The sequence below is a fragment of the Primulina huaijiensis genome, chromosome 14 (genome assembly GCF_012295235.1).
Source record: "Primulina huaijiensis isolate GDHJ02 chromosome 14, ASM1229523v2, whole genome shotgun sequence".
Taxonomy (NCBI): domain Eukaryota; kingdom Viridiplantae; phylum Streptophyta; class Magnoliopsida; order Lamiales; family Gesneriaceae; genus Primulina; species Primulina huaijiensis.
Window position 1 is genome coordinate 656,744 of NC_133319.1, and position 22,902 is coordinate 679,645.

The 22,902-nt window shown below is 35.0% G+C and overlaps 3 protein-coding genes and 1 long non-coding RNA gene across 5 annotated transcripts; 2 read left to right on the forward strand and 2 right to left on the reverse strand.

Moving 5' to 3' along the window:
• Positions 1-3,072: 3,072 nt before the first annotated feature.
• LOC140957544 (uncharacterized) lies at positions 3,073-3,683 on the reverse strand. Its single transcript, XR_012171651.1, has 2 exons — positions 3,523-3,683; positions 3,073-3,445 (listed from the first exon to the last, which is right to left on the reverse strand). It is a non-coding gene; the product is annotated as an uncharacterized lncRNA (long non-coding RNA).
• Positions 3,684-5,335: 1,652 nt separating this feature from the next.
• On the forward strand, positions 5,336-11,336 carry LOC140957085 (uncharacterized). Of its 2 annotated transcripts, XM_073414181.1 has the most exons (6): positions 5,336-5,607; positions 6,419-7,278; positions 7,497-8,048; positions 8,632-8,836; positions 9,570-9,652; positions 11,107-11,336. In XM_073414181.1, the coding sequence occupies exons 2-3, from the start codon at positions 6,431-6,433 to the stop codon at positions 7,981-7,983; spliced, it is 1,335 nt and encodes a 444-aa protein (XP_073270282.1). In that variant the 5' UTR covers positions 5,336-5,607; positions 6,419-6,430; the 3' UTR covers positions 7,984-8,048; positions 8,632-8,836; positions 9,570-9,652; positions 11,107-11,336. The 2 variants fall into 2 exon arrangements, with proteins under 2 accessions (XP_073270282.1, XP_073270283.1); XM_073414182.1 differs by lacking the exon at positions 8,632-8,836 and having other exon boundaries at positions 5,336-7,278.
• A 515-nt stretch (positions 11,337-11,851) lies between these two features.
• On the reverse strand, positions 11,852-13,575 carry LOC140957454 (uncharacterized protein At4g00950-like). Its single transcript, XM_073414725.1, has 3 exons — positions 13,462-13,575; positions 12,826-13,373; positions 11,852-12,076 (listed from the first exon to the last, which is right to left on the reverse strand). Exons 1-3 carry the CDS (start codon positions 13,565-13,567, stop codon positions 12,011-12,013), a joined length of 720 nt encoding a protein of 239 aa, XP_073270826.1. The 5' UTR covers positions 13,568-13,575; the 3' UTR covers positions 11,852-12,010.
• Positions 13,576-19,804: 6,229 nt separating this feature from the next.
• Positions 19,805-22,439, forward strand: LOC140957731 (transcription factor MTB1-like). Its single transcript, XM_073415096.1, has 2 exons — positions 19,805-20,105; positions 20,239-22,439. Exon 2 carries the CDS (start codon positions 20,447-20,449, stop codon positions 22,217-22,219), a length of 1,773 nt encoding a protein of 590 aa, XP_073271197.1. The 5' UTR covers positions 19,805-20,105; positions 20,239-20,446; the 3' UTR covers positions 22,220-22,439.
• The last annotated feature ends 463 nt before the right edge of the window (positions 22,440-22,902 follow it).

A 22,902-nucleotide genomic window follows, 5' to 3' on the forward strand; every position in this document is an offset into this window, starting at 1 on the left:
ACCGTTGTCTTTCAACTGGTTTTTCTACAAATTTTGTTGTCAATATTAGATTTTGCGACGGCCTAAGTAAAATCTGTCGCTAAAATTAGCGACGGTTATACTATACCGTCGCTAATTTAAATATTGCGACGGTTTAAGTATACCCGTCGCTAAAATTAGCGACGGTGTAAAGTAAAACTGTCGCCGATGTAGATATAGCGACGGTTTTCAAAAAACGGTCGCTAAATTTAGCGACGGTTTTTGTATAACAGTCGTTACATTTAGCGACCGTTTTGATAAACCGTCGCCGATCTATATTTAGCGACGGTTTATATTAAACCGTCGCTACTTTTAGCGACGGTTATATTAAACCGTCGCTAAATAAAGCGACAGTTCTTGTAAAAGCGTCGCTAATTTTAAATCGGCGACAGTTTAAAAAATAACTGTCGCTAAATGCGACGGTTTAATCAAAACCGTCGCAAACTCTCTATAAATATCCCCACCCTCCGTCCATTTCCTACCATACCACTCCACAACACTTAAAATTTTTCTCCCTTACACAATTTTAATTTCGTTTTCCTCTTTAAAAATCAATACATTTTTACCACTTCACAACACTTAAAATTTTTCTCCCTTACACAATTTTAATTTCGTTTTCCTCTTTAAAAATTAATACATTTTTACCACTTCACAACACTTAAAATTTTTCTCCCTTACACAATTTTAATTTCGTCTTTTTCTTTCAAGTTTAATAAATTTTTAAAATCAAAATATAATATTTTCGACTGAAATTTTTTTTTTATTTTAATGACAAAAATAGCGACGGAAAGCATAAAACATCATCGCTAATATTAGCGACGAAATTGAATAAACACCGTTGCTAATTTTAGCGACGGTGTATAATACCGTCGCTCTTTAGCGACTATTTTAATTACGACCGTCGCTAATTGTAGCGACGGTTAATGATGATTTCCGTCGCAAATTAATTTGCGACGGTTGTTTAAAAACCGTCGCAAATTGTAACTACCACATCACTCTTTTACCGTTGTCTTTTAGCGAATTCTTTAACCACATGACCTTTGACAACGGTTTTGTATACCTACGACAATGGTTTTTCACCGTCATCTTTAGACGTCTACGACAACGGTGAAACACCGTTGTCTTTGAGCACACCCTTTAACCACAGGGCTTCTAACAACGGTTTTAAAAGGCCTACAAAAACGGGAAAAAACCGTTGTCGTAGGCCTTTTTTCTTGTAGTGAATAAGAACGCTGTTGATGCAGATGATGTTTATGATAATGAGCCCAAATATAAGAAATATCATGATAAGAAGAATGTGGAAAGTATTCAAAGGGTTAAAATTTTTACTCCTAAACCAATCCGAATATGTTCTACTTCCTCTATTTCAAGAGTTGAAGTTTTGGCCCCAAAGACAATTGGGGTTACAGATTCAGCTTTTTCATCGACTCATTTCATGACAAATATGCGCAGACTAATAATATTACTTCTGCTACAAGGAATGCCAATAATAATTCTTGTATTGGGCGTGGTGAAAACTGCAAAATAATTGAGGAAGATCATAAACTTTTTGACAATGAAGATCTTGAAGAGAAAAATCACCGCTATGAGGTATGTACCTATTATTTGGGGATTGATGATCGATGTTGGCCAGTTCCATAACAAGGGAATTCAGAAAATTTAGTCACTAATGAGCCCAGGACTCTAGAGATGGTTTATGTAGAATATTTGCGATTACTCGAGAGTCGAGACTGATCTGGTTTATTCTACGTATAATTAGATCATTATAAGCTTGAATCATGTTTGATAAAGCAAATATTATGCAATAGATCAATCATTTGTTCTGAGTTTAATCATATGTTATCATCGAGGAAAAATGGGTTTGATTACCTCGATTTGCTCACTGAGATGGGATTAATAGCCCCTATGCATGGTCTTCTAAATTTGTCTATTTTGAGCTTTGGTCCGGTAAACATTCAAATTTGGGTTTGATCTTGTAATTAGTTAGGACGTGTAAAATGACAAAAAACCAAAACATAACTTATAACACTAAAACGCAGATCTAAATATTTACTAGACCAAAACTCAAAAAAGACAATCTATCTTCCCCGCTAAAATGATGGCGTCCTCCTCGGATAATCAATGAAGATGTGCATGGCTTTAATGTTCCTTTTTTCCTCTTCTCTCTTTTAACGATGATTATTCAGTGTCGGTTAATGGTGAATTATGATTAATTAATTAGTTGGCATTCTTTTCATCTTCATGCGACAAAGACTTCCCCTTCCTCCCCGAGACTCCCACAGTACCAGATCTTCTATTTTATACTACTACTGACATTATTACACCTTCGATTCATCCACATTATGATCATGTACTTGTTATTTCTCACAAGACAGTTTTTCTTCACATGTGAATGAGATCTTTCTTTCATGTCGAGCGTATGTAAAGACGTACCACGCACAATACTACTATTTTTCTTAGTAATTAAAGAATAACTATAGTAATCTAGATCCAACTTGAAGAAATGGGCATGCTGCACTTGCCTTAAACAGGATGCGAAGAGTGCATCTAAGGGCAGAAGCAGCGGTGAACTTCTTCGGAACGCATTGAAAATGTGATCGTTTTATTCTAGCTAGTTGTGGGGTCACAAGATAGAACAGAACCAAAAGCTTGAAGAGATGGTCACAGATGTAAAAACAGAATTGTAGTGAAAATTATGGAAGTTGGTGGTCGGTATCAGCAAGGGGGTCGTGGGAAAAGAAGGCTAGGATGAGCTGGTTGTAGACGAAGAGGGATGAATCGAAAGTTTTTTCGAGTAACTTATAATGGGGTATAAACTATGTCTAAGATTTCCAAAAGTCTTGCCATTTCTTCTTGAACAACTGCGTATTACCACCTAATTGGGACTTCTGCTACAGAACAGAAATTTTTTTACAATAATTATGAAGGGGATGTGATTTGGAGGTTTATAACTATGAAAATCGGCACAACAGCATGGAACAACATAATCGCATAAGCTAAAATCAGAAAATCTTCAACTCCCACGATATCACAAATTAACAGCATGGAACAACATAATCGCACAAGCGAAAACGTAATTGCATAGATACAATATTTGCGCAACGTTTATCATACATTGATACCTCACAAAAATCATCTACGCGTTTACAGAGGAGTAGGTGCAGTAGTAGGGAGGTTATCGGTGGTTGGGCGGTATGAATCGGCAGGGAAAGAAGGTTGCTTGTTGAGCACAAGGGGGCGATCCTTGGACTCTTCATCGGTGGAGAGGTTGATGCAGGAGAAACGCTCCAGAGAAGCGAAGAACGCCGTCGCAACACCCGCCCCCACACAGCTGGCCGCCCGGTCCAGCTTCTCGCACTTCTTGAGTCCGCATCTACTGTCAGCAGCTTGGTTATGGGACATCTTTTTACTCTCCTTTTTGCCCTAACTTCAATTGGAACACAAAATAGACAATCAATTCCCAAAACAACCAAAAATTAAATACCTAGTTTCGGTGATGCGTACAAGAAGCAGAAGTCGCCAGCGGCGATAGCTTTTAGCTGATAACAAAATGTCTGTGCTTAGTAAATGCCAAATTGTTGATTGGCGAAATAACAGTGTTTCCGCCTACTAGCTAGCAACCCAAGATGTGATTGATACCACGGTGTGAAATCACACAAATTTTCTCAACACCATCTCATGAATTAATTTAATTAGACAGATCTTTTATTTAAATAACTAATTATTATTGTAAATATGAACAATATTTATTGGACAAATATTTGGAGTAGGTATCTTGTGAGACGATCTCACGAATCTTTATCTGTGAGACGGATCAATCCTACCGATATTCACAATAAAAAATAATATTTTTTCATAGATGACCCAAATAAATATCTGTCTCACAAAATACGACCTGTGAGATCGTTTCAGACAAATTTTTGTCAAAGATTTGTGATACCGTTTCACAAAAATCTACTGATATGAAACATGTGTGAGCCGGCAAAACATGAAAGAATAAATTTTAAATGATTTTTCGGTGCATTCATTCGAAAATCAAAGTTTCAAATTTTTATATTTTCTCTGAGCAAGAGATGGGTAAAGTGGGATTATCATTAAATCTGACAAAATTGTTTTAAAATTAAAAATTTTAAAACCTCACTAAGTACGCAACAAGCTACGTGGTTTTGTGTTGCCTCTAGAGTAGTTAAGGGAAAATAACAAAAAGAAAAACCATTAAAAATGAAGAAAGTTTGGCCACTGGATTAGGGAGGTCCACATGTCCAAATGCATTTGTTGAATCAGCCATTAGTTTAGTTTCCACCTTTCAGTTTATTCTTCAAACTATGTGCTCATCTTTGTTTCACTCTTCTCTTTTCCTAATCCTTCCAATCAATCATTCCCTCTTCTATTCTAACAAATAATTGCATAAACAGCCAATTTTTCAGATACGTATAATACCTAAAATAACATCCCTTCGGACTTCAAATATATCATAAAAAATGACATTAGAGTTATGTGGATGGAGTCAACTTCCCGAATCACTACATCGAAAACATCACCGAGTAATTTCGTGGGATGTGAAAATATTCTAGTTTTTGTCTACTTTGTAATTAGTTATCAAATAAATATATATATATTGCTTAGAAATTGTCGGGAAAAGCGATTCGAATTTGGTGACATAGTTAATTCCCTCAAGTAAGTAAATTGATTGGTTGAATATATATATAGAGGCTGAGTCATGATAATAATATTAGATCCTATCGCAATATAATAATCTTGATTAATGCTACTTTGACAACTATGTTGGTAGTTGGTACTACTAATTCGTTAGTGATGGATCCTTTTCATTACAAAACGATGCCAAAATAATTTAACTATTGGAAACATTTTGAATCTTGTATATTAAAAATCATTTTAAATAATTAGCATGGTAATTATATTTAAAATATTATTATATTTAAAATATATATTATCTATACTTTTAATTAAATTTAAACTTCATAGAGTAACTGGTGAAACTTTTTAATAATTCTAAAATTATCATTTTGATTTGACAACTCAACTTTATATTCTATATTTATTTTTATCCTATTTTCTCTTTCACAGTTTCAATTTAAAAAAATAGACAATTTTATATATTTTTTAAAAATACTTCATCTTCGGTATTTTATAGGTACACTTATGACTAATGATATTTGTTTATTTTTTAAAAAAATATTACGACGGAACTTATTATACACATAATCTATTATATATATAAGCATAATGTTTGCTTAGTTTAACATCAAAGTAAATTAGCATCAAAATAAATGGCTACAAAGAAAATTAAAGATGAAATTTAATTTTTAGCTGCGTAAGAGCGATAATAACCCGACAGGCGACAACTCATTCGGGAGACAATGTCGCACGTAAGATCGCAGTTAGCAAACCTCCACTGTCCTGATAACTGTTAATCGGACGAGGCAAAAAACAAGAAATAAGCAAAACTACTCTCCTGCCCGATTTTTGTAGAAACATCGCTATCTTTTACAATTTATTGTTCGGATCCGAACCACTTTTCCTGTTCTTCCACTGTCTCATCCTGTTTACTTAGATTTTTGTTTACAGGTTTCTCTGTGGCCTCTGCCACCGCTTTTATATACATATCTGTGTGCGTGTGTCATGTTTGTTTTTTATAGCTGATTTTTGTTGATAATTATGCCATTCAGGATCAGGGTTTGTGATTTATGTGTTCTGTTAGTTCTTCAATTGATTGCTATGAGTTTTCAGTCGATGACTTATATTTGCATATATTGGTTTGGTGATGAGTAGTTACATGCATGGAAGAATGTTTACAGTTTCTGTCTCTGCTTCTCTCCCCTTTTGTTTTGTTTTTAGAGCAATTGTATGTAACTTTGAACTTCGGGATTTCGATTATTACCTTTCTGTTATGTGATGCTTAGTGCTGTGGAATTACTACCAGTTTATGGATTGCTTTGATTGTGAGTAAAGGCTTTTGTTTTTTGAATTCTTTTTCACGGATAAACTGGAGTTAAAGCATGTTATTTTGCTTGAATTGATGACAATTTGCAGAAAGTTTGGGTCTTTTTTTAATCTATTTGTGTAGACCTAGCAATACAATCACCATTCAAGTCACCTAGATTTTTGACGAACTATTCTTACCCAATTGAAAAGAGGGATTTTGAATAATTTGTTAAGGTGGGTGGCAAAGTCTCTACTTGAGAGCCCAGAGACTGGAATTTGTGTAGTGTTTCAAACTGTGTTTATAACGGCTTATGTCGGAATTTATTAATTTATGTCTCCTGTAGCCTTATCTTGACGTGTTTTTGTGAGACTGATCCACTTTGCGTTCATTTATTTTCAAGTGAAACTGCCAATGCATATTTACAAACGATTTTCTTTTACTTTGATTTTTAAGAATGAGTGAATAATGGCGCTAGCTGAAGTAAGAGCTGCTTGGCAGAGAACTGCCAACCGATGCTTGGTGCAAGAAGATGCAAAAAGAGCACCAAAATTGGCTTGTTGTTCATCGGCACCACCATCTGTCAAACAGACTGATGCAGAGCTTGCAAGTGCTGGTGGTGGTCAAGAGATCCCGACCACGTGCTCTATACCTTGTAATCAGAATCCTTCATATTCTAACTCAACCCCCTGTTCAAGATGGTGGCTTCAGATGCCGCCCAGTAATGGGTATCAGAAGGAATTGGTGGGTGACAATCTTAATACCCTCGAACCTGACAAGGAAACCTGTCAAATGCGTGATAGCTCCAATATCCTTGTGAAGAAAGAAGATTATTTGGGTACCATTGATCAGAATGAACACACCAATGATTCCATTGATAATCAATGTAGAGTTTTTGCCACTTGTGAAAAGAAAGATCTTATAGTTAAGGATGAAGATTTAAAAGCTCTGCGTAATAAAGACTGCAGTGAGCATTATTTGAGTTCCGAATTTCCTTGGATGGGAACAGAGAAAAATATTCCATGGTGGCGAACTACACATACAGAAGAGTTGGCTTTGTTAGTTTCACAAAGGTCGCATGACTTGGTTCAAAATTGTGACCTTCCCGCAGCACAGAACACTTGTGTCAAGAAGGATGTGGATGTTTATAAACACGCCTTTAGTCATGATGGAATTTCCACCTCATCACCAGATCGTAAGTCGTTGAATGCTGGGGGTCACTACCATTTAACTGCTCATAAATATACATCAGGCAGCCCAGCTGCCGGGGGTGTCCGCAAAAAGCTTAGGATGTCTGCAGAAGTTAAGAGAATAAGGTAATCTATTTGCTTTTGTTTTAAATTGGTATATACCATTCCTTTTGGACACATTCATGTCTTGGGACTTGGATAACTTATCAAACTTTTAGAATTTCCTCTGAAAGGTTATGTAGTCTAAATAGGGAGATTCTTGCAAGTTCTTGCACATCAGCTTTCTTTTGAGTTCATATACATATTCGTAATGTCACACGTCGACTTTTGTGGCCCTAAATCAGGGATAGCCCAATGCAAGAAAGGATGTCAGAGATGCAAACATTCGAGAATGGCATGAAAAACTCTCAACTTCTAGAAGCACTTCGTCATTCTCAGACACGAGCCAGGGAAGCCGAAAAAGTAGCAAAACAAGCGAGTGTGGAGAAACAGGATGTTCTCAAGCTTGTTCTTAGGCAGGCATCACAGCTGTTCATGTATAGACGGTGGCTCCAGCTTCTGCAACTGGAGAACATGTATTTCCAATTCAAGAACAACAAAAGTGACCCAGAGTCCACAGTTTTCCCAATAACATTGCCATGGATTCTTCGAACAACTGGGAAAGTGATGAAATGCGAGCAAAAATATGCCAGCAGAAAACGGAATCAACGATCATGTCGCCATCCGTTCGATGTTAACAAATATGCAGTCATTTTGGCATTAGGAATGGGTTTAGTTGGTGCTGGATTTATACTGGGATGGACCATCGGGTGGCTGTCACCGGCTTGGTGAATTAATCTGGATTCTTGCTTCTTTCAGAGTTTTGAGGCTTTAAGTTTGCTCAGCCTTTATAAGATGTATTCCCCAATTCCATGTAAATGTATATGTTTTCTTGCCACCTCCCAAATCCTCTTTCATGTGTGTGATTCATTTGTATGTATTTTCAGTTGTCTTTCTGAAACATTTGGCTTCTGATCGATGTGGAATATTTTTATTCGTTAAAATTATAATAAAATTTATTAAGTTGGAGAGAATTAATGGAAGTAAAGTTATGGGAGATTACGGAAAAAATTAAACTAAAATTAGCGGAGGTTAAGAATCAGTTAAAGAAAAAAAATGAAATTTTGCAATATATTTTGTCTGGAAGTATGAAAGTTTACTTAAACATACCAAGATAATTATTATAATATCCTTTTTCTAAAAATAATAATAATAGATTATACATGACAAGTAATTTTCTTTGAAATCTATAAAAATTGAATTCTATTCCGTTGTATGGTTTCATTGTTGTTTTTTTTATTATATGGAATGAAAAAGAATAATATTAAGCCTATTAGGTAATCAATTATCCAATCCAGTGGCTAATGTGGGCCCATCAGCCCATACTATTAGCCCGTTTAAGTAGCCCATATTGTGAAACCGTGTCCTCTTGTACACCAGATCCGGGAATCCAACCGGATTATACCGAAAATCTGAAGCCTGCCATTGATTAAAAAGTGAGGTTGAAGCAGCGGGGAAGAACAACAAAACTAGGATTAAAAATAAGTCGTATAAAATCGATCAAAAATGCCGGTGATGGAAAAGCTGAGAATTTTCGTAGCCCAAGAGCCTGTTGTTGCTGCTTCTTGCCTCATCGCCGGAGTTGGTGAGTACTTAAATTCTTGTGTATAAATTTACGTACATCTACTTGTAGATTTATCTATTTGTACGTGTTTTTTTCGATTTGATTTGTTGTATTGTAAAGCCATGTTTATATGCATATGCTTTCTTGTTGCTTCATTTTGTGGCACGTATCAGTGATTTTGGGATCAGATTTATGGATAATTGAAGTTGGGATTAAAGATTGGAACTCTCCGGGAAAAAAACATTAAAAGTTTGAATTAACTTTTGAGGAACAACCCTAATATCTTGACGGGAAACTGGAGCGAATTGCCATTTGTGGCAGCTCTAGGTGACTCAACTAGATGAGGTGTATTTTTAGTTATTGATGACAATGCAGCTGGGAATGGATTCATGGTGTTTTTCCTGAACTACAATTTGGGAAAAACCTGTGGGGTGTGCTACTCTACAAATCTGTGTGAGGATGAGCGAAAATAATGTCGTTGTCCTTCTCTGTTTATATAATGTGGCAAAGTTCCGATATATGTTGAGTGTATGTAATCATATCACTCCTGCCTCCTAATGTTGTTGTATTCTTAGTATTTACAGCCTTTCAACAGAAGTGCTATAAATGATAGGGATTTATCACTCTTGAGATTTAAACCACAGTGGATTGAAACATTATGCTGAACCTTTGTTTGATGCAAACCATCGATATACTTTTACTATGTGAAGATCTATGATTTATCATCTTAGTACTCTAATTTGGATGGCTGCAGGACTCTTCCTTCCGGCTGTAGTAAGACCTATCTTGGACTCGCTGGAAACGTCAAAGCAAGTACCTCAACCTGCTTTAAGTGATGTAAGTGAATTGCTTCTCGCCTGTTGCTGTTCTGGGACATTCTCACTTGCATAGCCTTCTAATTATTTTGCTAGATATAGATCCTCTCCTGCTCTGATTTTCTGGTGGAGCTTATTTCTGTTTTTAGGATGATCATATTTGCCAGTGATGTTCGTAAAATATCGGTTATATGTGGTTATATTTTACTACTTTCAGTCTTTCATGTACCTTATAAATAGCTTACGTTTCCATCATGGAAGGAGATGGATGCCATAACCTCCTGATGAATTGAAATATTTTATCACACTTTCATGAAATATTTTTTCCTGTACTTTGCTGTGAAGTCAGCGCATATATGTTCTGGTTTGTGGTGCCAGTATGTTTTTCATGGCTCGCTTGAATTCTTCTATCACTTTGCTATTTAACAATCACAATTAACATTTCAACCGTGGTTGACCTTATAGTTACTGTAACACACGCACTCAAACACAATATTGTTTTCTTATTTTTGTGAAATCTTCTTGTTTTTTTAACCATATTGAACTTTTCCTACGTAGATGCTTCCCTGAAAAAATTTAGGAATTCGTAAAATCGACCTGCAGTATGATCTATCTTTATATGATCTCTTTGGCTCCTTCTTTAGAATTCACTCAGACTAGGTGTTACTTCATATCCAATAATCCTGAATTCTCCAATTAATTATGAATGGGTGTAGAATACTTATTAGCAATCCATCTTCTCAAGTGTATTTTAGACAGAAAATTGAAATTTCCGAGTTGGTTGATGGTGGTCAGTGACACATACTGAAGTAAAAATAATCCACGACATGATATATCCAATTTGATGTCTTTTTCTCTTCTTGTATTGGGCATGAGCTTGTGATGATATGTCGTATCGAGTCTGTCTTAGAACCTTAAAGTTTTATGATCTATTTCTGAAACGTGGAAAATGGATATGGAGTGGTGGTGGGTACCGAGGTCACGTTGCCAATTATAGGGAGAACTACGTTGCTTTGTTTTTCAGATACAACTGTAATTACTGTAATTAATGGTGGCACAGCATGCACAGGTCATGGACATGCTGGCTGGTGTAAACGGGGGGTGGGGGGTGTAGTTAGATGTCAACATGTATGCATGTTCTATTATCGGAGGCATCCTCAATTATATTCAACTATTCATGACATATCATTTGAGACACACATATATGCATGGCAAGCCTTTGCAGGAAAATGAAAATAACCGTTGACATTAATTGCTGACACGAATAATGAAGTATTGATTCTCTTTAATTTACCTGCATTGGAGTTCTGGGCCGATATTATTTGATGATGCATGTGGACATGTTTCATGATATAATAATAATTTGTCATTTTTGTCCGTCTCTGCTTCTTTAATTTCGCCAAAGAGTCCAGCATTTATTTCCATATTAATAAATCTTTTTTATCACCCAGCTGACTTTGGTTTTTTCCTTCGCAGGTAGTTGCCGGTATGACCAGCAAGAAACAGGGTTGAGAATTGAAACGACGCAAGGACATAATCGGCAACGTCTCTCTCTCTCTTTTTATTTTTTCCTGTTTTGATCGGAGACCAGAATAAATATTTGGACATCTTGTGGTGGTGGCACGTATTTCAAAATGAGGGTTTAAGTATCATTTGGTTGATCGCTATTCCTAGCATTTTTATCAATCTTTCACTTGTTATTCGTTTGTGCGGGTGTTCTAAAATTCGGCTTAGGCCTCGGCCAACCGTACCAAAAAAATTTAAAAAAAAGCATAGGCAGCACTAGGCGCTCGAGAAATTATCATTTTTTTGATGTTTTTTTTTAAAAAAAGATTTTTGGGTTTTAATTAACATTTATTTTTCATATTTTAAAAAATGAAAAATAATTTTTTTATTCATTTTAAACTTTAGATCAAGAAAAAAAAGTGATTTGTTGGTTTACTTTAATATATAAATTTTCATCTTATGATGTTTGATATTATGAAATCTGTCTTAGTTGTATGCCTCTCCTCTGCATATGCGGTCTAGACATTAAGCGATGATCTGACGTAGCGTAACGTCTTGGAATTTTACAACCTTGATTTACGCATTTCCATAATTTCTGACTATCATTGGGTGCCTTTATTTCCCATTTCAAATTCCAATCATCTCCCAAGGAAAAATGGTTCGCGTGGACCCCCTCGTAGACCTAGAGCTATATCCATTGCAGAGTCTCAAAGACTTTTTGAGCACAAAGTAAACTTTATTATATGAATATATTATATATAGAGTACATCAAATACAAAATGCGGAGATAATATGCTAAACGTAGAGCTTTACAATGTAGACAACAGATGCCATTTTCAAATACTATAGCAATACTACTGCTTCAAACTGGTTACTACTTGTGCGATTTCTTGGCACTCTTCCATGGTATAACTTGCTTTATACCTTCATATATAGCAGCCTGAAATTAAGATCGAAATGCAATGCGAGTTAGAAATCCAGCTTTAGATACTATGTAATCAATATTTTTGGAGTTCAATCATGAAAAGAGCAAACAATAATTAGTAGTAATTTTCCACCAAGTTAAAATTGGCAAACAATAATTTAATAGAAATTTTCCACCAAGTTAAATTCCTTTAATTTCAGAGTTGTCGCGGGCCACTATAGCAGAAACCTGTTCCCACTCAACATTTATTTTCTTGCATATTGACCCCCCCTAATCAATTTTTAACCTACTGTGTAACAAATAAATTATTGTTAAAATTTTTTGGGGGAGGGAAAAGTCTACGCTTTACCGATTTATCAGGGCCGCCTGATCGCCGCCGCAACGTAGTTTTCCGACTGACTTTTGTAATGTCGAATAGGTTCTTGAACTTTATTTCAGTACAATATATTCATGAGATCATACTCCACTCCAAGATTTTTAATTTTAGAATAGAGAATAATTTGTTAGGACAATTTTCACAATTATTTAATTTGTCGATAACGAACAATGTTTATCACTGCAAAAATTTCGTTTTTATGTATATGGTATCATTAGATCAAGAAGAACAAATTTTTTGTTGGAATTCAGAAAAATTTTTCATATCCATGTGAAAACATTTCTTAAAAAAAAGAGTTGGAATCGTGTTTTGGAATTCATTGGCAAATTATCTATATTCCAAATAAATCCTCAACATAATTAAGTAAAAAAAAGAGAGAAAAAGTTACCCAGAGGTGAGTGGTTGGCCTAGCATCAGAGACGGTGGAGATGCTCCCAATTCTTCTCAGCTTCCCTTCCATCTTCACCTTCTTGCAGCTCTCAGTATCACTGTCACAGCTAGCAATGGAGGACGAGGAGAACCCTATAAAGTCCCCACCAATTGCTTCCTTTGTACCACCCCTCCATTTCAAAAACCCGGTTCCTCTTCGCCTTCCATTGCTCTTCTTTCCAATCCAGATGTCATCCACCGCACTCTCGGGACTGGCGCTGCTGTAACTGTCGAAGGAATCGTGGTTCTCCATAAAGAATCTGAACGAAGAGAACTTTGGGCGAGCGAGATTGTAAGGGCCGTCGAGAACCGTGGTTGGGGAGGACGTTTTGGTGGTTTTGTTGGTGGGCTCCATGATCAACGGCATCCTGCAGGGTGGAAGCTCCAAGAATTTGGCTGCGGGTTCCGGTACAGCAATGAGAGCTGTGCAGGGTCGTGGCTTTCCGGGTTCCTCTTCCCATTTGAACGGCACCGACACTAACGTCTGCAGCGGCGGAGTGGCCGTTCCTGATGTCATGAAGCATGGAATAATGGTTAGAACCAGTAATCGCGATTAGATTAAGCTTAAAAGAGACGAGAAGATTGTGTATTTTACCTGAGCGCTGAGGCGAGTTGGGGGTGGGAGGCATTATATTCAACAATGGAAGCTTAGTTGTGAGAAACAAACTGGCATAGTAGTCTCCAACACCCTCTGTTTCCATGTCTGTCTGTGTTGTGTGGGAGTGTGGCTTTGCTAACATGGGGATTTAACGAGGGACGCATTAGAGTGGGGACCAGTATTTTTGGTAGACGTGGGGTTTTAAATATATATATATTTACCCAAAAAAATTACGTCATTATAATTTTGTACATGTCTTATTGTTAATAATAAGAATCTTCGATCCAATTTGGATCATAATTTAATTATAAAAAATATTAATTTTATGTTAAAATTATTATTTTTTATTTCAATACAACTAAAAAATAATGAAATCATATCACAAAAAATATATTTTTGTTTAATACTTTATTTATGGGCCTCCCTCGAATAGAAACACAGGAAAATTAAAATACTTCACATTAGCTCCCTGTAATCGATTTCCATGTGATGTAATGGTTATATAATTAATACAAAATATAACAACTTTCATTATTATTTGATAACAATATTATAAATTCTTCTTCCATTAATTAAGAGGAATATTATATTAAAGGATATTAAAACACTTCGACCGGGTTGGGAGGGGGTTCATGAGTACGCCAATCCAAATCCGATGGTCGATTTGCCCACACAATACTTTTGTCTTGTTGATTTTTTATTTTTATTTTTTTTGAAGATTATTATCTATTTTACTATAACGATACTTTTGATATGTTGCATATGTATATTTGGAAGGAATGATTTGATTTGAATATGGATTTGAAATAACATCATAATTGTTGTAGTTCAAATATATCATAATCAACATTGTATTCATATGAACCGATGAATTTAAAGTTCACTCAATATAAATTAATACAATCAATCAGATTATTTAACCATCTATAGATTTGACATTCATAACTTCAAATTTTTCTATCCAAACTTGAGTCCTAGCTCGAACGCATTAACATTGCACATCTAAATCCATCAAGTTCAGTGCGTTTTTGTATGTAATGTCGCTTTTGTAAGTCAATCACATACCTAATAGTCTCCTTGGATTGATATGGGGGGAAAAGATGCATGTCTGTCTCAAAGTACACCACAACATGATTTTATTTCTGGCTAATTTATTAATTTGTTGCTATTTTAGAAATAGAACCGGAAGGAAGATGTAGGAACAAAGATGCCCGCAAGATTGTGTGGGCATGATTGTAGAGTAACTAAGAACTTACGAGGCTTTTGCCATTAAATACGATGTTTACTTAGCATAGAGACTGCAGACATATGTGTCATGCTACGTGCTCTTACTATTCAATGGCATTGTGCTGAGTCGGAAGCATTTATATTTCACTTGTCACCTACATCCATTTCATTTGCATAGCTGATTGATTAGGGCAACCTAATTAACGTAGGAAAAGAGTCTCTCATCGTCTTTTTAACCGTTTACCGCAAAACCCAAACAATTTCCGTGTTCAAGGCAAGTCAAAAACATATGTTTTTGAGACCGGGAGTGCTCACACCCGCCAGATTAGCCGGCTTCTTTCCCCGGATTCGATCTCTCTTCCCGCGTGTGTTGTAATAAAAAAAACATATGTTTTTACCGTAACAATCCGATTGGGTGGGCATGATAAAAATTAGATTCACGTCATTTCAATTGACGTTAATTTATGGGATTAAAAAAAAAAATCACGTCTGTCAAGATTTGATTTGTTATATTATATTTTAAAAAAATCTCCTAATACTTACTTAAATAACATATTTGATGATAATAATAACAATAATAACAAATTTTATATATAGAAAATAAAATCGTAAACAGTAGGACTTGAAACGTTTCGTATTTCCAAATTAAAGTTAAAACTATTACACTAATAACTAATGCATGTATAATTAAAAATTAACTTACGGATACTAAAGTTAACAATTACGACATATTATACTATTCAATCTCATGATTTAATTCGAATTATGACAAATATTTATAAATTTAAAAGTAACTTAACTTATCTCAATACATACTCAGAAAAAAGTTAACACCGATATTTTACAAGAAATTAGAAGTGTACGAAAATTAACACTTATAATTTTTGGGTAAATTTGGTGTACACGTTTTTTGGGTATTTATTAACTAGATTAAGTTAGTATTTAATTTAAAACGAGTACAAAAAAATTCACACTTCCAATTTTTGGGTAAAATTTTGGTAAAACTTTTTATAGTTAGGACGTGGGTCTTCAAATCGTAATATCATCATTAACTTATACGTAAGGTATTGGAAACGGATGAAATCATTGAGTTTACAAAAGATAACAAAAACGATATATACATAAGAACCACTAAAACAAATAAATTTATCAAAACTCAAAACACAAAAATTATATATCTTTGAGTTTTCTATGTATCTTCATATTTCAAATCATTTTCACTTCATATTACTAAAATATAACATATTTCATTATTTTAACATCGTTAATTCTTTAATAATATCTTATAAATTTGTTAATCGGAAGCTTGGGGAGATTGTCCAACACAACTAATAAACTTAGACCACAGAACCATATGCATGATTCAATTATCAGTTATCCCTTGGCCTAATGACAAATATGTTGTTTCAAGACCTATATAATTTTAACTCCAGCTACCAAGTTCGATTTGAAAGTGTTCACTAATGGAACTTAAGTACAATATATTTGATTGTAATCAGTGAATCGAACTGATATGTTCATATATATATTAGAAAAATAATATCGTTTTAGTTACAAGATCACAAAATTGGTTAGCACATAATTTTAAAACATCACTAAAATGATAAGAATCGTTTTGTATTTATAGAAATTAATTTTTTTTTAAAAAGAAGACAAAGAGAGATGGTGACAGACATCATATTCTTATACATGCTGTGGTGGCGTTTTGCACTGCCATGCATGCATTGGATTCTTTACAGCCAGAGAGAAATACTAAAAATATTGGAGAGGTAGGAATAAATTGCCCTTTGAAATTGTCCACCATCTGACATTCATTTCCTTATATTTATTTCATTTATCAAAAATAATAAAATATGCCAAATTCAATATAAAGGAGTGAACAGCCTACTTTTGCACTAAAAAACAAGGCACGGTATACGTACGTGCACACTTCTTTTTTTGGCTTTATATACATATATAAAGTTGGTATTTATTTTAGAAGAATGTGGAATCTTGTTGGTCCATCTTTGTAATTTTAAAATTTACTATAATTTCATTCCGATAAATATCACAAACCAAGCCGTTGATGATCTAACTAAACGAAGCTTACAACAAAAGATTGATTCTTTTGTTTATCAGTAAATTTGTACGTTAAGATTTATTGAATGGTTAATGATAATGGTTTCATATTATTTTTTTTAAAAAAATAACTTGATTTGATGTGTAATGATGTATCCTCTGCCATTAGCTAATGTAATCAATGCTTGCTTTTATCGCAATTAAGTGGGTTTTCTCTCCATAATTGTTAGCAATATATCTACCTTATTTATATCTATCTATATACATATATACACCTTTTGATCATTTTGTTTCTTTCTTCTTTGGTGAATAACAATGCCTAGTCCAGAATCCACCACTTCCATTTCCTTGACAACAAAACAAAGAAAGGTCGCACAAGAGGTAGGCCCATATTGCTTAAAATGAGCTTTTATCATTTGGACCCTTATATTTAGTTATTGGGTTCTCATCATTTGGAATTATTCTCTTGCAAAGTGGGCTACGACAAATATTATCAGTTCGTTTCATCTATTTAATTTAATGTTATCCTTAGAGTAGATAAGGAATAATATCACAAAATCCTCATCTATTTTAAAGAAAATGAAGAACTTTATTTGAATTGAGTGATCTGATGACATCATATTTCAAATGAAATTCGTCTATGTTTCTGGTACATTACCATTTTAAACCATACAAAGTAACACAATTAAATCACATATACATGGAACCAAAACTAAAATTTATAAACGAGTTTGTTTACATTGAATAATAATTAATACTAGATATTTGGCACACGCGGTGCGTGTGTACGGTTTTTTTTATAATTATCGAGGGACTAAATTGATATTTGACTTTTATAATTATCGAGGGACTAAATTGATATTTGACAAATTATCGACGGACTAAAGTGCTATTTGAATAGTTGTAATTAAAAAGAATTAAAAAAAGAAATTTTTTGAAATTTAAAAAAAAATAAAAACAAAAATGTAATTGTGTCCTAAAATAAGGGCAAAATTGAGAAATAAAAAAAAGATCAACTTTTTTGTCTCTATTAGAGAGATTCTAATTGATAGTCATAGATGAAAGTGACTAAGTAAAACGAACATTAAATAGAAAGCATACTATATTTGACCCAAGGAGTACTAATTAAATGGCTCTATTATCGTATTAATTACGCATCGGAATTGTAGGGAGTACTTGGATTTAATACAACCTGAAGGTGTCTGCCTTATCGTGCTAAATAAATGAGAATAAATATCAAACTTTATTTAATATTTTATAAATATCAAATCAATTAATTTGAAATTTTAATTAATCAAAACACAAGATAATTTGAAATATATCGACTTTTTTGTACTAAAAATGAAAATTTCAATTATATATATATAATATAAAAAAAGAAATTCATATGAGATTGAATGGGAAAATATTAAAACTTATTGTGTTGTGTGGCGTTAGTAACAAGGCACACACCCAATAACAAAGTCATGGGTACATTTCACGTGACGCCTTAAACTCCACTCACGTCACGTGCGTTTCACCTTCTAAATATCAAACGTGTGACATTAATCAACTCCTTATCTACACGTGTCTTGCAGGAGCCGCGCGTCGTCTCATGTGCTGGCACCTCGATTTGGGCATATATTTCAATATAATTTTCTTTTTTCACGACTCTTTATGCTTATATATATATATATATATATATATATATAAGTCTCACAAAATAATATCTGTAAAACCGTCTCACACAAATTTTTATCTCATATATATTAAATTTTTTAGACTAATGGAGGGCTTGAATTTGTGAGTGGGAGAGCTTGTTAATTACCAATTTTATATTTTCCGAATTCAATTATTACAATGCTCCCATTAATCTAAAAAATTGAATTTTATTATGTACGCAAAAACTTGTGTGAGACGGTCTCACGAGTCGTATTTTGTAAAACGAATCTCTTATTTGGGTCATCCATGAAAAAATATTACTTTTTATGCTAAGAGTATTACTTTTTATTGTGAATATCGGTAGGCTTGACCCGTCTGAAGGATAAAGATTCATGAGACCGTCTGACAAAAGACCTACTATATTATGTATGACAAAAACTTGTGTGAGACGGTCTCACGGGTCGTATTTGTGAGACTGATCTCTTATTTGGGTCATCCATGAAAAAGTATTACTTTTTATGCTAAGATTATTATTTTATATTGTGAATATAGATAAGGTTGACCAGTCTCACAGATTAAGATCCGTGAGACGAAACCCTTGTGTAAGACGGTCTCACGGGTCGTATTTGTGAAATGGATCTCTTATTTGGGTCATCCATGAAAAAATATTATTTTTTATGCTAAAAATATTACTTTATATTGTGAATATGTGTAGCTTAATCTATGAGACCCGACGGGTCTCATGTATACCAGTATTTGACAACTGATTCTCCATAAGTTTCACGTTGGATTGAATTTGAAGTAACAACAATAAAATAGTATGCTCTTTCAAAAATGTTTAAATGGTGGCGAGATAATGATGATAAAGCAAATTTTTTTCTTATCCTCGATCCAAAAACCAATGATTTGTAGCTGTCAAACAGATAAGATAAAGGCAATTTAAAAAAATACACAGCACTGTGAAGTACTGAAGTTGAAAGCATTGACGACCCATACAATCTCCCCACGTGAAACTTATTAGGAAAGGACTATATTCGTATTGTATTTACTATTTTTGGTCGACAACAACGTAGATAAACATATAAACTGAATGTATTTATGCTAAAACTCAATATCTATTTTGAACTCGAGGTTTTGATGTAAGGTGGGTTGCAAGTCATTTTTTTTTTTAAAAAAAATCAGATGGTTTAGCTCTATTGTTGTGTGGTAAAAGATTTTTAATTAAATTACTTTATTGTAAACAATTAATTTACTAATAATTTATTTATCATCCACCGAGGGAAATTCAGTGGAAGGGTGATATCCAAATAGTTTTTTTTTTTTTTACAAAAAAAAAGTTGATCAACTATTTTTTAAAAAAATATCTCTTCAAATGCATTTCAAATATTTGAGAAGATGAATATTTTACAAATTTCTCTTAAAATTAAAATGGTTGCCGAACGCCGCAGAAATTTGTCATTCCCCACTTAACCATACCATGGTTGGTACTTGCCTGTTCATTTCACCGCCACACAAAAGCTTCAGTTCATACTTCATACACATGCAGCAACAAGGGGGGCAACAAGGATATACGAACAAAGCAGCCAACACTAGTTCCTTCCTTCTACCCAGCAAAACGAAAGAAGCAGAAGATACCTGAATTTCAGATCTTTGTTCGTTAACTTTTGATTTCAGAGAAGTGACCGTTTTCGAAAGTAGAAAGACTTTGATTACTGGTGAGTAATCGCTTTCGATTTTTTGTTTATATGTTTTGTGTCTTTTTTCGCTTTCATTTTTTGGTCATGATTAAATGGGTGTTCTTTCTTGGTTTTTTTTATTTTTTTTTTTTGGGCATGCATGTCCGCTTAGATGTGAAAACTTTGAGATCTGAAAGTAAGAGTTCCGAAAAGATTGATTTTTTTTCGAAAAGCTGAGATGGGATTCTGCCGTATTTGGTTCCAAAGAAATATCGAGATTGAAATTCGTCGACAAAGTAAGATTTGTTTTTTATTTGTTATCCGTTGTTTTGGCTGCTAAATCAAGTTCGAATCTTTTGGCCTGTGGGTAGTTTGTTGGGATGAAATTAGATTTTGGTATGGGTGCGGTTCCGTGGAACGATGAGGATAAGGCCATGGCCGTGGCGGTTTTGGGGAGTAAGGCTTTTGATTACTTGACCTCAGGCTCTGTTTCAGACGAATGCTCATTGATGGCTATGGGGAATGATGAGAATCTGCAGAACAAGCTCTCAGATCTTGTGGAGGGCACAAGTTCTGAAAGTTTTTGTTGGAATTATGCAATTTTTTGGCAACTGTCGAGATCGAAATCCGGCAACTTAGTCTTGGGATGGGGGGATGGGTGTTGTCGTGACCCTGGAGATCATGAGGAAGCTAGAGTCGGTCCAATATTCAATATGGGACTTGAATATGAGTCTAAACAAAGAATGAGGAAAAGGGTTCTCCAGAAGCTGCACACTTTGTTTGGGGGAACCGATGAGGATAGTTATGCATTTGGATTGGATAAGGTAACCGATATCGAGATGTTTTTCCTTGTATCCATGTACTTTTCCTTCCCTATGGGAGAAGGAGCTCCTGGTAGGTGTTATGAATCTGGAAAGCACGTCTGGGTGTCGGATGTATCGAAGTCATCGGCTGATTATTGTGTTAGGTCATTTCTCGCAAAGTTGGCTGGCACGCGAACAATTGTTTTAGTCCCAACTGATGTTGGGGTGGTTGAATTAGGCTCAGTCAGATATATCCCAGAAAGTTTGGAGCTCTTGAAGATGATTAGGTCATCCTTTTCGTTGTTATTGAGGGTCAAGCAAGTTGAAACCGTTGCGGCAGTAACCGACAAAAAAAATGTGGGCTTTTCTAATTTGGGAGTTCGCAACCAAACAGAAGGCATTCCCATGATTTTCGGACAGGACTTGAATTCTGCTGGTGTGCTGTTCAGGGAAAAACTTGCCTTTAAGAAAGTGGGAGATAGGAATTTGGATGGGGATCTGAATGGAAACAGGCTGCCATTAACGAACACTCGAAATGGTTTTGACGTCTCGACATTGGCGCGGTACAACAATGTGAAGCCAGGGAACCCTGTAGAGATTTACAGTCCTCATAAGACCGCAAAATATCTTCCCAAGCCGATCAATGGGGCTAAGCAAGAGTTCCAGCCGAACAATTTTATGAATCAAAAGCTTGCGAAAATGCAGATTGAATTTACTGGTGCCACCTCAAAGTCTGCAACTCCACTGTCACGCAGTGTTGAGTCTGAGCATTCAGATGTCGAAGCATCATTTCAAGAAGAGCATACAGGGCTAACGACAGAGAAGAGGCCCAGAAAACGTGGTCGGAAACCTGCCAATGGTAGAGTCGAGGCTCTCAATCATGTAGAGGCAGAGAGGCAGCGACGAGAAAAGCTGAATCAACGTTTCTATGCGCTACGAGCAGTTGTGCCAAATATCTCCAAGATGGACAAAGCTTCCCTCCTAGGAGATGCAATATCTTACATAACGGAACTTCAAACGAGGCTAAAGAACATGGAATCTCAGAGGGAAGAACTTGGAAACATGTCAAGAGAAGCAGAAGCGTTAGATGTTAAGCCAAACATGGAAGTATCGATTCCAAGCATCGAAATCGAAAGTAATTGCGAAGAAGTCACCGTGAAGGTGAGCAGTCCGTTGAGCACTCACCCTATATCAAGGATCGTCCAAGCCATCAAGAATGCTCGGGCAACCATCTTAGAGGCCAAAATGGCTACAGGGAGTGAAAAAGTGTTTCAAACATTCGTTGTGAAATCACAGGGCTCGGAGCCGCTAACTAAGGAAAAGTTGATTCAAGCATTATGTAATCCATGAGTCCAGCTCCTCACAGAGGTCTGTAGTCTGTTGAGTAATACAGTATGGTGATTTGAGAACTTACAAGGTATAATGTGCTGTGAATGAAAATGGAAACTTTTGCAGAATATACAGCAGAATATGTTAGTACCTTAGGCTAATTTCTGTATTGTATGTTTATAGTAAGATATATCATGTCCTAAATTTAGTGGAATCCGTCGAGTTTAATGACTTACGTTTAGTTCTGAAATTGTCGATTCCTTGCTTTATATATATATATCCCAGTTAATCAGAGTCTTGACGTAATTAGTTCTTAGAAAATGTTTGTAGAATTAGATTCCAGACTCTTGAGTGGATGTTGGCGGGGACTTTTGTCTCAAGGAAGAAAATGACTACTAACAATACATGTGAAACGAGCATGGAAAGGTCTTGACTGTGGATCGACTTTTTGGAAAAACGTGTGGCAACTATTTAAGCGGTGGGCCATTATGGTTTTTATTTACTAGTTGTCATTTCAAACGTTTAAATGTCACTTTCTATGATTTGATTCAATCTTGGTTTCATTCATTTGTTTCTAATTTCTCCAAAATAGTTATAAATGATTTGTTGCTATTTTGGCTTTAGCGTTTTTTGCCCATACTAATCCTTATCCCCGACCCTGCTTTATTTTGTAATAAATATTTTGTTCTCATATTCTTAATATA

Excerpts from the sequence above, each read along its gene's own strand:
- LOC140957085 (XM_073414182.1), top strand. The coding sequence starts at position 6,431 with ATGGCGCTAGCTGAAGTAAGAGCTGCTTGGCAGAGAACTGCCAACCGA. Across the intron at positions 7,279-7,496 it reads GCAGAAGTTAAGAGAATAAG|GGATAGCCCAATGCAAGAAA; the intron begins GTAATCTATTTG and ends GCCCTAAATCAG.
- LOC140957454 (XM_073414725.1), bottom strand. The coding sequence starts at position 13,567 with ATGGAAACAGAGGGTGTTGGAGACTACTATGCCAGTTTGTTTCTCACA. Across the intron at positions 13,374-13,461 it reads CAACTCGCCTCAGCGCTCAG|GAACGGCCACTCCGCCGCTG; the intron begins GTAAAATACACA and ends TCATGACATCAG. Across the intron at positions 12,077-12,825 it reads GGCCAACCACTCACCTCTGG|GCTGCTATATATGAAGGTAT; the intron begins GTAACTTTTTCT and ends TCTTAATTTCAG.
- LOC140957731 (XM_073415096.1), top strand. The coding sequence starts at position 20,447 with ATGAAATTAGATTTTGGTATGGGTGCGGTTCCGTGGAACGATGAGGAT.